We start from the raw sequence: 12,325 nt of genomic DNA, 5'->3' as shown, positions 1-12,325 counted from the left end.
CTTCTCAGTCTCAAGAGAGAGAAAGTTACAAATACCTCCTATACAGCTTTGCTCTCCTTACCCTCTTCTTTACCTTTGCTAAATTTGCTCCAAACTGATCTCACAATTAAAACTGAGATTAGGTCTATGCAAAGATCGTACTTCAATTCTCATTATCACTATTATTTTTATTTAAAAACTTAATTAAATTTTCATTTTTTGTTATCTTCTTAATGGCTCATGCGTTCTTTTCAACTAAAATAATTCAGTATTTCATGAATTTCTAAAAAAAAACAGCAGCTCTTAGACAAGACGGCTGTACTGGGCTAACTTGGAAGAAATCTTCAGTCAAAAATAAGAGTTCTGTATCAATCTATTCATCAGTGCATAAAGCCTGACCAGCAAACACATGGTAAAGACAAACAAAATACCAACATTAAGCCTCAAAAGCTTTTCTTGCTTTGAAAGGGACATTAAAATATTTCAAAAGTTTGGTGGTTTTTTATGAAAGTCAATTTAAATGTACCCCACTAATAGCTATTGTACTGATGATCTCATCCATGATTATTGGTTATTTGATTACATGTATGAACCAACTACCTCTGAAACAGAGCCCAAACTTTCTGTTCTGGCACTCAAGGTTAAAGAGCAAAAGTCATGTGACTGGATTTTTCTTCAAATGCATCATTTTGTAAAATTTTCACCAGCAAGTCTTATGCTAATAATTTTGATATTGTGCTTTAGTTGAGCAGCCTTGGATGAAAAGCCTCTGATTTGAGAATAAGCTGTACCTTTGCCTGGAAGTTCATATAGGGTTTCCCAACTACACATACATAAATTAAAAAGTCTACACAGGCTACTGATACCCTGAAATTAATTTAGGAAGAGATTAAGATCTTCAGTGAGTCCTGTACTTTGTTCCACCCCCAGCACACTATGACAGTGAACAGAGGATATACTTGGTTACACCCTGCAGAACCATTGCTCTGATCAGCTTCAGAGCTGCTTATTTTCAGGTTACCACATCTATTGGTGACACACAGCCAAGCTCACACTTTTAAGAATGATGAATGCAAACACACTCCAAGAAGTTACCTATTAAAATGCACTCTGGATGCAATTGCATAGAGGTAGAGTCTGCTGCATTCAGCCAACAGCTCAGCAAGATGAAAGTAATTCTGCCCAGACACAGCAGTCTAAACTCTGCCAAGTTGTGTAACTCAGACTAATCTTCTGGGTATCTTTCCAACAACACTACAATAGCATGTCTCATTTATATTTAAATTAAGGTGTATAATTTAAGACTTTAAGCATTTATAGAGTGACTTCAGAGACTAATATTGTAATAGTTGTATTTTAAATTAATGGCCTTACCAAGGTCATGGATATGCAACCCTTATGTTTTGAGCAAAAGCTTTTTGCTTTGAGCAAAGCTTGGTTTAGCCTCAGGAGATTCATTTATTGGATTCAAATTTATAACCAAAATATACTTTATGAATACTGAAATCCCTGCTAACCCACATTCCTGAAAAACAGTTCATTTTGCTAGATGATCTTAGAAGAACCTACTAGAATTCCATCAATGGGTAAAGGGCATCTTTAAGCAATTTGGCATGAAGTAAAACACAGTTGTTGAACTGTTTGCACTGGGTTTGCACAGGAAGGTTTTGGAGGGGCTACAGAGGTGGCTTCTGTGGGAATCTGCCAGAAGCTTTGCCCATGTCCAGCAGAGCCAACACCAGCTGGCTCCAGGACTGACCCTCTCTGTTGGTAAAGGCTGGGCCAATCAGGAATTATAGTAGTGCCTCTGTCATAACACATTTAAGCAGGGGAAAAAATTTATTACACAGAAGCAACCGTTGTCTGAGAAAAGAGGTGTGAGAGTATGTGAGAGGAGCAACTCTGCAGACACCAAGGTCAGTAGAGAAGGAGGGGCAGGAGGTGCTTCAGATGCCAGAGCTGAAATTCTACAGACCATGGTGCAGACCATGGTGATGCAGCTGTGCTCCTGCAGCCCACATGAGACCACAGGGATGCAGAGATCCACCTGCAGCCTGTGGAGGAGGTGGATGCCTGAGAGGGGGCTCTGGCCCTGTGGGAGGTCCATGCTGGAGCAGGGTCCTGTCAGGGATTTGTAGACCCATAGAGAGGGAGCCCATGCTGCAGCAGGTTTCCTGGTAGGACTTGTGACCATTGTGGGAACCCCCACTGGAGCAGGCTGTGCCTGAAGGACTGCACCCTGTGGAAAAGTGATGCACACTGGAGCGGTTCACGAAGAATTGCTGCCTGTGGAATGGACTCATGTTGGAGAAGTTCATGGAGGATGTTCTCCAGTGTGAAGGACCCTGCCACTTGCAGCAGGGGAAGGAATCCCACTCCTTGTGCAGTGGCAGGAACATATGATAAACTGACTCCCCATCTCCTGGCACTGCTGAAAGGAAGGAGGTAGAGCCTGGGAAAAAGGAAGGGCATGGCAGGGGAAGGTGTTTTAAACATTTATTTTACTTCTCATTATCCTGCTCTGATTTTGTTTGCAATAAATTCAATTAGTATCACTAAGCTGAGTCTGTTTTGACAGTGATGGTATTTGGTGAGCACTCTCTCACCCATCCTTTTCTAAACTCATGAACCTTTTATTATATTTTCTCTCCCCATCCAGCTGCAGAGAGAAGAAAAAGAGTGGCTTTGGTGGGTGCTTGGCACCCAGACAGGGTCTGCTCACCACCACATCTTAAATTCCTTCACTTACCTCTGGTAGTCCATTTGAAGCTACAATACCAGCAGAATTCAAAAAAGGAATGAAACTTGTGAAATAGACATTTTTGACCTAAAAAAAAAAAGAAAAAATGTAACATTAGCAAGGTAGAGAGTCAGCCATGCATACACTGCTTTTGCATCTTTAAATGGAGAAACTGAGACATTTCTGTAATGCACTGTGGTTTGTTTTCAATAATGAAAGAACAAAACTTGTTATATATCCAAGAAGTGATATGTAAACATGCAAATGCAATCCTTTGCTGGAATACTAAGTGATTAAACTGGAAGAGAACTGCACTTTTCCAGTCCTCTGATATTTCTGCTTCCATCATCAATCTAGATATTCAAAAATCAATCCTTTTTACACAGAAATAGATTTAACAGCAGAGGAAAAGGTGAATGACGTCTTTTAAGATCTACAGAAGCAATGAGCTTTTTGCATACATTTTCTCATCATAGGACGCACCTGTGAAACCACATCAGAGCAGCCCTGCATCCATATGCTACATGCTGTGATCAGCCTGTAGCTTCATATTGTATTTTTCACAATTCAGTTACCCTGGCAAAATTATCACCCATACCAAAGGGCTTGTTTTGGGTGGGTTTTGTTTGTTTTTTAAACTACTTACTAAAGAAATTATAGAATGGTAAAGTACCTTCAATACTGAAGGTATACTTGACAGAATAGTTAAGCTGGCATGAAAAATGTTATTTTAAAAGAAGACCATTTAAATAAATACATATTCTAGAGGGAGTCTAGCAGCAAGATCTATCAGACTTTAAAGCGTAGGCATCACCTCATCTAAATTGCAATCATGCTCTTTACAAAGGATTTCGATAATTCTTGTGTCGGTATCAAGCTGCTTTGCAGTACGAGAACTCCTGTTCTGGCCTCTTCTTGGAGTGCGAGCTGAACCATTTACAGTCACTGCAGACACAGAAGACTCTGGAAAGATATTCAGAACCATCACAAGGTTAGAACCATCTTAAGAAATAAGAAATTTAAGTTATTAAACCTAGAAGATTCTACTTCTTATATACTTTTTCAGGTCTTCCCCTTAAATACATTTTCTTATTCATTATGTTTTTCTTGTTCAGCTAGGTAAAAAACCTTCATTACAGAAAATCTATGCAAAAAGGAAGTTAATTTTTAAATTCCTGTATCTGTATTTAGAATTTTGTTTTTGAGAAACTACACAGAATGTAACAGCAGTTTCTGCAAGTAGCTTTAAATGCGCATCTGTTTTGCAAGGCTTGGAAAGCCTTATCTTTTCACAGATGAGTAACTATCTTCTATTTTTACAGAAGTATAAAACAAGAAGCTGAAGGACAGTAAATCAGTGCAGGACTTTAATGGTGGTGGAGACCTGGAATATGGTCCTACAAGGAATTCCTACTTTCCCCAAGTACCCTCAGACACACAAGCAGAAACAAACAAGTCCATCTTGAAGAAGGTATTAAAACCCTTTATACAACAAGGTAAAAATATTTCATTTTGTTAAACTCAAAGTAGATGTCTTCAACGGTAGAAATGTGCAAATTATATTAATAACACACATTAATATGACTGAATATTGTTGGTTTAAACCTGACACTGCAATCAGCACACTGTTCTCACCTGTAACTTCATTTGCATTTGACAACTGTTCTGAGAAACTCTGGCAAACTACACTGGAGGGGTGGTTGCATCTTAATCCCCTCAGCCTTAGTCAGATCATAAAGCTTTACATCATTTATCACAACACAAAGCCTCTTGGTCACAAGGGTTTGAACAATACATTGTGTTATTTTCTCAAAGAATGCACAGCTGTTTGATGGTTCATACCCAGCTCCATGGTAGAAACCCAGCGCTATGCACTTAGAATAGTGACACCCATATCTGCAATTTAGTCTCAAGTGGCAGCATTTTTTTTTTCCAAGATAAGATGGACAGAACCAAACTGTTTCTAAAAATGAGCTCCTATTCCATGTCATTTCACTATGAAAAAATAAATCAGTGTGAACACAATTCAAAACGAGGTAGTTTCAATTCAAAAAGTGTTTCAATTCAAAAAGTATCCTTTGAAAAGGATATGCTTTGCAACACCTGTAATAAGCAGCAGCATATATGTCTGTCCTAATAGGAAGGACAAATTTAAATTAAAAATACTACTGGAGGAAAGCAGGGATCTGCTTGTCCTAAGTCCATCCTTTCCCCCCCTTTATTCACATTCACATTAGAATACGAGCAAGATTATTTGTTCTTGCTTGATACAAATAATCACTACATCAGATAAGTATCTCCCAAAACATAAAATTTAAAGAATATAGTAGTGAATACCTTATCTATTCTATGACATTACAACGTAGGTGGGTGTTTAGTTGCCAAAGAAATAAAGCAAATAGATTTAGGCTAAATATACTACAGTTGTGTCTGAACTCACCAGATGATAAACTAATTAGTAAAAACAATGTGAATCACATCCTGTGGCTCCAAATATTTCAGTATATGAATTCTGTAGCTTGCTGAAAAAAACAGTTAACTCAAATAGAATTCTGTCTTTGCAAGTTGCTATAAATATTTACTTTCTCTACCTTTTTTAGTGAGATTTTCAAAGTTTTAGGATAAAAACTTAATGGATAAAAACTTACAGCTGAATAGAAGATTTTATAGAGAAGACCCATTCTATTTGTACTTATAATAGAGACAACTTCCAATAGCAAACAGGATGTAATAAATGCAAAGCTGTCTACATTTTGTCTACTCTTTTATTATGAGCTGCTAGCAATTGTGTATTTGTTTTAAATATCTATGTAGTCCAGTATCTCACTAATTTCTGCTGTTGTCATATTGTTTTACATCAATGAAATAAGTCATACTTCTTCATTTCCCTTTTGTAAATAAAGAAAAACCTAAATAACAGTTCTCATTTATAATCTACCCAGAACCTGAACTTTTCTATCAGATTAAACTTGCTGCTTCAACAAGTCTCTGAACAACTTGTATGGGCAGAGGACATAAAAAAAAATATATTAAATATACTGCCACATTCAGGTAATTGATTTCAAGTTCACTATCACCTAAATTGAACTAAAACAGGAAAAAATTTAATAAGCTTAAGAAGTTTTGTTATGTTAATTATGTATGCCAGCATGACTAATAGAAATCCAATATATTTACTTTCTATTTTAATGAATAAAAATGCAGAAAATTCTTACTGTATGGTTCCCTGAGCATAGCAGGAGGTGACAGTTTGATAAAATAATCTAAGACACACAGCAACAACTGGAAAGAAATCACCAGGTCATCTTCCACTTGTAACACTTTACCTGCAAATATTTAAAAGGGTAAAGAAAAGGTAAAAAAAAAAAATTCTTTCTGAGAATGTTTGACTTAATTTTAGAAGTAATTTTGAAAAACAAAGCTTTGGAAGTTCATACAGTAAAACAACCACTAGAATTCAGAAAGCATCATACAGTGTCTTTTAAAGGCTATTTTAAAACTCATGGCACTTCAGTTCGTGGCTTTAGAGACAACATGCAGACAAATAAAACTACCGTGTACAAAATTCTACTCTGATTTATTTTTCTTTTTACTGTAAAGGAATAACCTCTTGCTTCTGTGTAATTCCTCCCTGCTTTCTTTTTTTGTGGTCTTATGCAAGCTTTTTGAAAGCTGCTAAATACTCAGAAAGCAGGAACAGCTACTATACAGTGAAGAGAAATTCAAAACATGCTATCACACTGTAGGCTCAGCCTGTCAAATTTTTATGAAATTACTTAAAAGTCACACAAGTAATAGCATGAAGAGCACTTTTAGAGCTGTATTATTCCAGTTTTTCCCATATTATGACTCATATGCCAGAGAAGATCTACAGGGCCATCTCAAGACAGTGTACATTGCCACAAGAAATTTAGGAAGTCGGTAGTGATTTTGAACAGCTACAGATATACCTGTGGTCTACTTAACATGTGCAATTTTTGTATTTCTTTTCTATCAGAAGTAGCAAGTATTGCCCAGGCTCTTCTGAAGCTCCAACTATTTTCTAGTAAATTTTAGCTTTCTTTGTTCTCAAGAAAAGGAAGGCTAAAAAACCTTTTGTGGATTTTGCTTTATGCTTACACTTGGAGAATTCTAGTGACAAAGCTCCATAAAACTCAGCTGATCCAAGTCTGATTTTGATATCAGAGATGCACACACTTCACTGGTAATACACACCTGCTCTAAGCAGCACTTGAGATACAGCTTTCTTTTAGTAGGAGTACAATGAGACAGGAACTCTATGGACTACTCTAAACGTTTCATCACTCAACATTAACTGTAACTCACACCTTTACAAGAAAGATTTGTAGCATTCAAAGGATGTGTTTTCAGGGACTTACTATAATACCTTATTATTAAATTTCCTTTATTAAATTATATATACTTATTATACACATAAGCTTATTTTAAAAAAATGCTAGTTTTTTAAAGGTCATTATCCATTATTAAAATGCTGGCAGACTACAAAGCACCTCAGAATAGACTTAAATACAGAACAGCAACCTTTAAAGTAAAAGAAAAAAAAATCATTGAAATTTTTCAAAGCTTAAATATATATGTTTATACATAGCATAAATAATAAAGTATATCAGTGAGAAGAACAGCCAAATTGCATATAAAGAAATGTTATTGAGTAGTTATAAAAGCCAGGCAATCAAACATTCTGGCCCTGTACAATACTTATTTGTGATAAGGATAGTAGTCTCATGTTGGACATGTAAAACAAACAAACTCACTTCAAAAAACTCATCAAAATTACTGTATTTTAACCAAAACTCACCTTTTGCCAGCAAAAAAGTAATCCAGTAATTTTTTAGGACTAATACAGAACTGAGTTCAGCAGAAACCCTGCAGGGAAAGATAAATACTTTGTATTGATAGTTCTGTAATAATTTAAACTACAGTGTTTGAAAACGTGCTTCAGACTATGAAACTATTTAACAACGTGCAACATTTCCCATTGAGTTAAGTCTTTTAAAAATCTCATTCCATTCCCTCTGTAATTATGATGAAACATTTGCAAAACTTAAGTCTGTAAAAAAGAATCAGGAAGTATCTGTATCATCTTCAGAAAAGAAAGTGAATGTAGACAATTCACTGAACTGCTCTGAGCTGTCTTCTTTGACTAATGCCCTCCTCTCCAGGCACAGCATGAACTCTGGCTCATTTGGGAGCTGTTAAGGCATCTTTTAGTACACTCATTTGTTGCTGTGATTAGGAAGCTCACTCTCCATCCAAATGTTCATTTCCACCATGCTGAGACATACGCCATTGGGTGGCAATACTTCATGGAGGAGGGATAGATATATAAATATATATATAAATACAATATGATATATATCTACTTATATATAGATCCACATATATACACACTGTATGTTTATAAGAATATATTTATGTAATATATATAACATGTATAGATCATGTAGATAGATAGATAGACAGACAGACAGATAGATAGATGTAACATACATATAGTCTGTACATCTCCCATCATCTCATTGAAATTCAAAGTCCACATTAAATCTGAAGTAAACACACAGCATACTAGGTCTTAGGTCAGTCCTGAAGGGTTAGAAGATAACATACCATCATGCTTTACATCTTATATTAACAAATACAATTTAAGAAAATCAAACTTACTCACTACTAGGTTGTTCCAGATAAATAAGGCCACAAGTCCTAGAAAATTAAAATAAATTCTTATTTTTTAACATGCTTCTGCAGGCAAACTATGCAATATCTTTGACTTCAAAGTAGTTAAGTTCACAAAACATTTTTCTAACTTTTAAAAAAAAAAAGTTGACTCAAAGAACAGCTTAACAATAGATCAACTATAACCCCACCAAGCCTGAAATAATGTTGCTGTTTGTACATTTATATCAACACTTAGACAGCAAAACAATTTTAACTTGGTATAATAAAATTGCTTTCTTCCAGAAAGACAAGATTTGTACATACATTGTTACTCAGTGTCTTGTATAACACAGCAAAGTATGCTGAACCTGCACAAAGCACACTATAAAAGGAGTAAATATAAAATATAATATTATTAATAGAATATATTAATAATGATATAATATAAATATTAAATCTTTAATATTTCTTCAGTGTCTCTGCAAGCCTGGTGGTATAATGTTGCCCATTTATTCTAGGTACACACCATTTCAAGAAAAATATTCAGTTTATGCAAAAACAAACCTGGATATACATGCCTTCATTCTATAAGCTACCAAAGGGTGATCTCCTACCCCTTTCAAAGGTTATTTAAGAGATATTTGAGAGTCTTTTGTGATTCAGAAGGCAAAATATTAAATTTTAAAAAAAATTTTAGATAGTAAACCAACCCTCTTTATATATGTAAAAAGCTTAAAGCGAGTAGCAATTAGTTGTCATGCTACTCTTTCTACTGAAACAAGGGGGTTGCTTAACACAGCATTGTGATAGTTATGAAGTAAAATGTAAGCGGTGTTTATTTAATACAAGTAAACAGCTCAATTTCACTGTTCTGCAAATATTAGCGCACACAGTTTAAATGGGCTCCTATAACACACAGGTTGAAAAACTCAAATACTTACATGTTGACAGACAAAGAAATCAATTTCAAAATGCAAAAGCGTACACTACCTTTCAAACTTGTGGTATAGTGCAAATAATACATCGTATTTCTTTTTCAGCCTTGATACAGTGCTATCAACTTTAGTGCTTACAGTATCCATGTTAACATCCACCTCTTTCAGAAACTGAAAAAATGTGCATACACTGAAAAAAGAAAAAAAGATGACACATTATCATAACTCATGAAAACGAGTATCCTGAAATAGCTCTTAAAAACAGAAAATAAAAACACATCTCCATGAAAACCCATTGCCTTACTTCACTAGACTCCAGCATGTTCTTACTATTATTACCAGGGACTAAACCCTTGCCTTGGGAAATGCTACTTGTTTACCTTGAGCCCCCCACCTTTACATTTTCCAGACATAGGGATACTGTTCAACCTGGCAGCAGAAGTATCTCACAACACAGGCTCTACTACAGAAAGAAAATTTTCTTGCTTAGCACAGGTATTATCTCTGGAAGTCAGAATTTGCTAACTAGACACACTTTCCTTCTTGTGCTGCTGGTAGTACCACAAATATCCAACACACACCTCTCAGCTCTCCTGTTCTACTTTGAAACACTCCTACTACTCTAAGGATCCATACTAAATCCATACTAAAGAAAGACCTAGGAATGAAAATTGAGGTGAATGAGTTGAATTACATAGAATTTCAAGTCTTTCAACAGGACATCTCCACCCTTAGGAAATACTATCACACAAGGGATCAAAGTTCTCCCTATACATCCATGTAATATTATGGCCATCAAGGAAGCATTTTGTTATGTTCATAACTAAAATGAGCAGATTGCTAAAAATTAAAGAGAAGAAGGCTATCAAATATTTTCAGCTATTTTAAACTGTATCAAATACATTTTGATCCTTTATCAGAATATAATATTCTGAGCAACTTTTTGATCTTTGTCAGATTAAACATACAAGACACAAAACCAGTCAGAAGCTCATTTAAGAGCTCTTACCATGAAATAAAATATATCTGAATGTTCTACAGGATGACTAGTAGAAATCTCTGCCAGTCTGACCTTATAGCTGAGAAAAAGCCCTGGGCTTTTTCAACAAGCAATTGAGTATTGCATCACAGTCAGCAGAGTAACAGCTTCCTCTCTGAAACCCTAAGAGAAAAAGTCTTTCACTTTTCAACTTTCAGCACAAGTTGGTCTGTGGAACTTGGGTGGATCATACTGAATGTTGCTGCACAAATGCAACTGGCTTTCAGCTACATGGTTCCAAGGCACTCAACACTGAAGGGATCGAGTCAAAACACTGGACCTGACCCTGCTCAGGGAGATGATGCAAGGTAAAAGAGGATATGGAGAAGTCTAACCATAACAGATGGCTTCAAGGAAAAGGATATTCCGGCACAAACCCTGAGGACTTGCCTCCTGCCCTAGAGCATTGAGAAGCTCTGCTCCTGTGCATGCTTTCCACACACAGGACAGCTCCTAGGCAGATAGCATTGGAATTCTTTCCTTTGATGAATTTAACACAAGGTTGCTGTTCCCATCTAAATTTACCTGAAAAGCAGAAACTGTAATCTTAATTTCTGTATTATGAACTTAATTAATATACAATATAACAGTTACACTCCCCTAGCAAAAAGAGTGTATGAAAGTACAAAGTTTAGCCTGGCATTAAAATGTTTGAGAAAGAGCAGCATGCTGGTAAACTGTTTGAAGAGTAATTTTTTTCTTTCCTGCTTCTCGATTTAGCCTAAGCCTAATGCTGGGAAAAAGGTTTTACGGAAAATCATCATAGAGGGAAAAAAAGAAATAGTTTAAGTGCACTTTGCACCAACCTAAACTGATGAATACTTTAGGGAAAGCAAGAACAAGAATGAGAAGAGTGATACACCCAAAGCCAACCACAGATGAATCAAACAAGTATCACTCTTCCCTCAACTAAAATACGACAGCAAGACTTCTAGTTCACCAATGTATTCAGAACTTCCATAAGTAACCTTCATTGTAAAATCAACTAGTCTCATATGCGCAAAGATTCACTGTGCTTTAAAAACATGCTCTTCATAAAAATGTTGACAAGTTAATTGCTGAGATCTAAGTTCACCTACTTAAGCTCACTTACCTTATGTTTATACTTTTCAAAAGCTCAGTGAAAGTAAATGTCACTTCATCCAGATCAATTGCTACAATAAAGATACATACTCCCCATGTTTCCTTTTTCTTTTTGCTACAAGCCTGCTTGAAAAAAAGAAAGGAAAGAGTTTTTATTAATCAGTAAAACTGGGTAATGGATGGAAGGCAATAATTTGTCCAAATATGATCAGAAATGGTTAAAAAAAAGATCCTCAAACAAACATTTTACTATGACAGCCAATTATTTCATAACGGAAAACCATTCCGGGTTCTACAATACAGGTAAAAACCAAGCATTTCAACTCTTACTCATACAGAACAAAATCAGTTTTACCCATACAACTCAGCAAAGCTTCGAAATACAAGCTTTGGTTCCATGGAATGTTTATGCAAAGCAGAAGTCATGAGTACTTTTTTTTTTTTTCCCTAAATTACCATATTTGACTATAACAAAACACTGAAAGTTAAGGAGTAAGAAGCCAAGCCATAAAAATATAATTGAAATCTTTACACTGACAGGCAATAAACACTCATAAGTGAGTACAGCTGTATCAACCACTCATCACTGCTGAGCCACAAACCCATCTCTGCTTAGTAAAGTGTGATAATAACAATCACTTCCAGCCATTTTCCTACCATACATGGACATTTAAGGTCTGCCTTCTGCTATTTAGAAGGGGCAAGTTATAACCAATCATCCTTCATTAAAAAAAGCCAACCCACAATGACAGACACGGCATCCACATGGAGAACTCCTGATGATGGATCACAAGTCATTCACTTGGAGCCAGACAGGCATCATGTAGGGTTCCAATACCCCTCTACCAAAACATCAACTCAGTGGAAAACCCC

At 35.8% G+C, this 12,325-nt stretch overlaps 1 protein-coding gene across 1 annotated transcript in view; it reads right to left on the bottom strand.

Annotated features, from left to right (window-relative positions):
• RB1 (RB transcriptional corepressor 1) overlaps positions 1-12,325 on the bottom strand; it is a 71,408-nt gene that overhangs the window by 49,870 nt on the left and 9,213 nt on the right. Inside the window, exons 3-9 of the mRNA XM_005516359.3 lie at positions 11,463-11,575; positions 9,386-9,520; positions 8,402-8,440; positions 7,539-7,606; positions 5,935-6,045; positions 3,534-3,682; positions 2,729-2,806 (exon numbers count right to left, since the gene is read on the bottom strand). Coding sequence (XP_005516416.2) covers positions 2,729-2,806; positions 3,534-3,682; positions 5,935-6,045; positions 7,539-7,606; positions 8,402-8,440; positions 9,386-9,520; positions 11,463-11,575 — 693 coding nt within the window. The remainder of the gene's footprint in view (positions 1-2,728; positions 2,807-3,533; positions 3,683-5,934; positions 6,046-7,538; positions 7,607-8,401; positions 8,441-9,385; positions 9,521-11,462; positions 11,576-12,325) is intronic.

Source organism: Pseudopodoces humilis, chromosome 2 (assembly GCF_049639895.1).
Source record: "Pseudopodoces humilis isolate 2021_Gansu_Grassland_sample_001 chromosome 2, ASM4963989v1, whole genome shotgun sequence".
NCBI classification, from domain to species: Eukaryota; Metazoa; Chordata; class Aves; order Passeriformes; family Paridae; genus Pseudopodoces; species Pseudopodoces humilis.
Note: the sequence above shows the minus strand (reverse complement) of the source record. Positions and strands in the feature narration are given on the sequence as shown.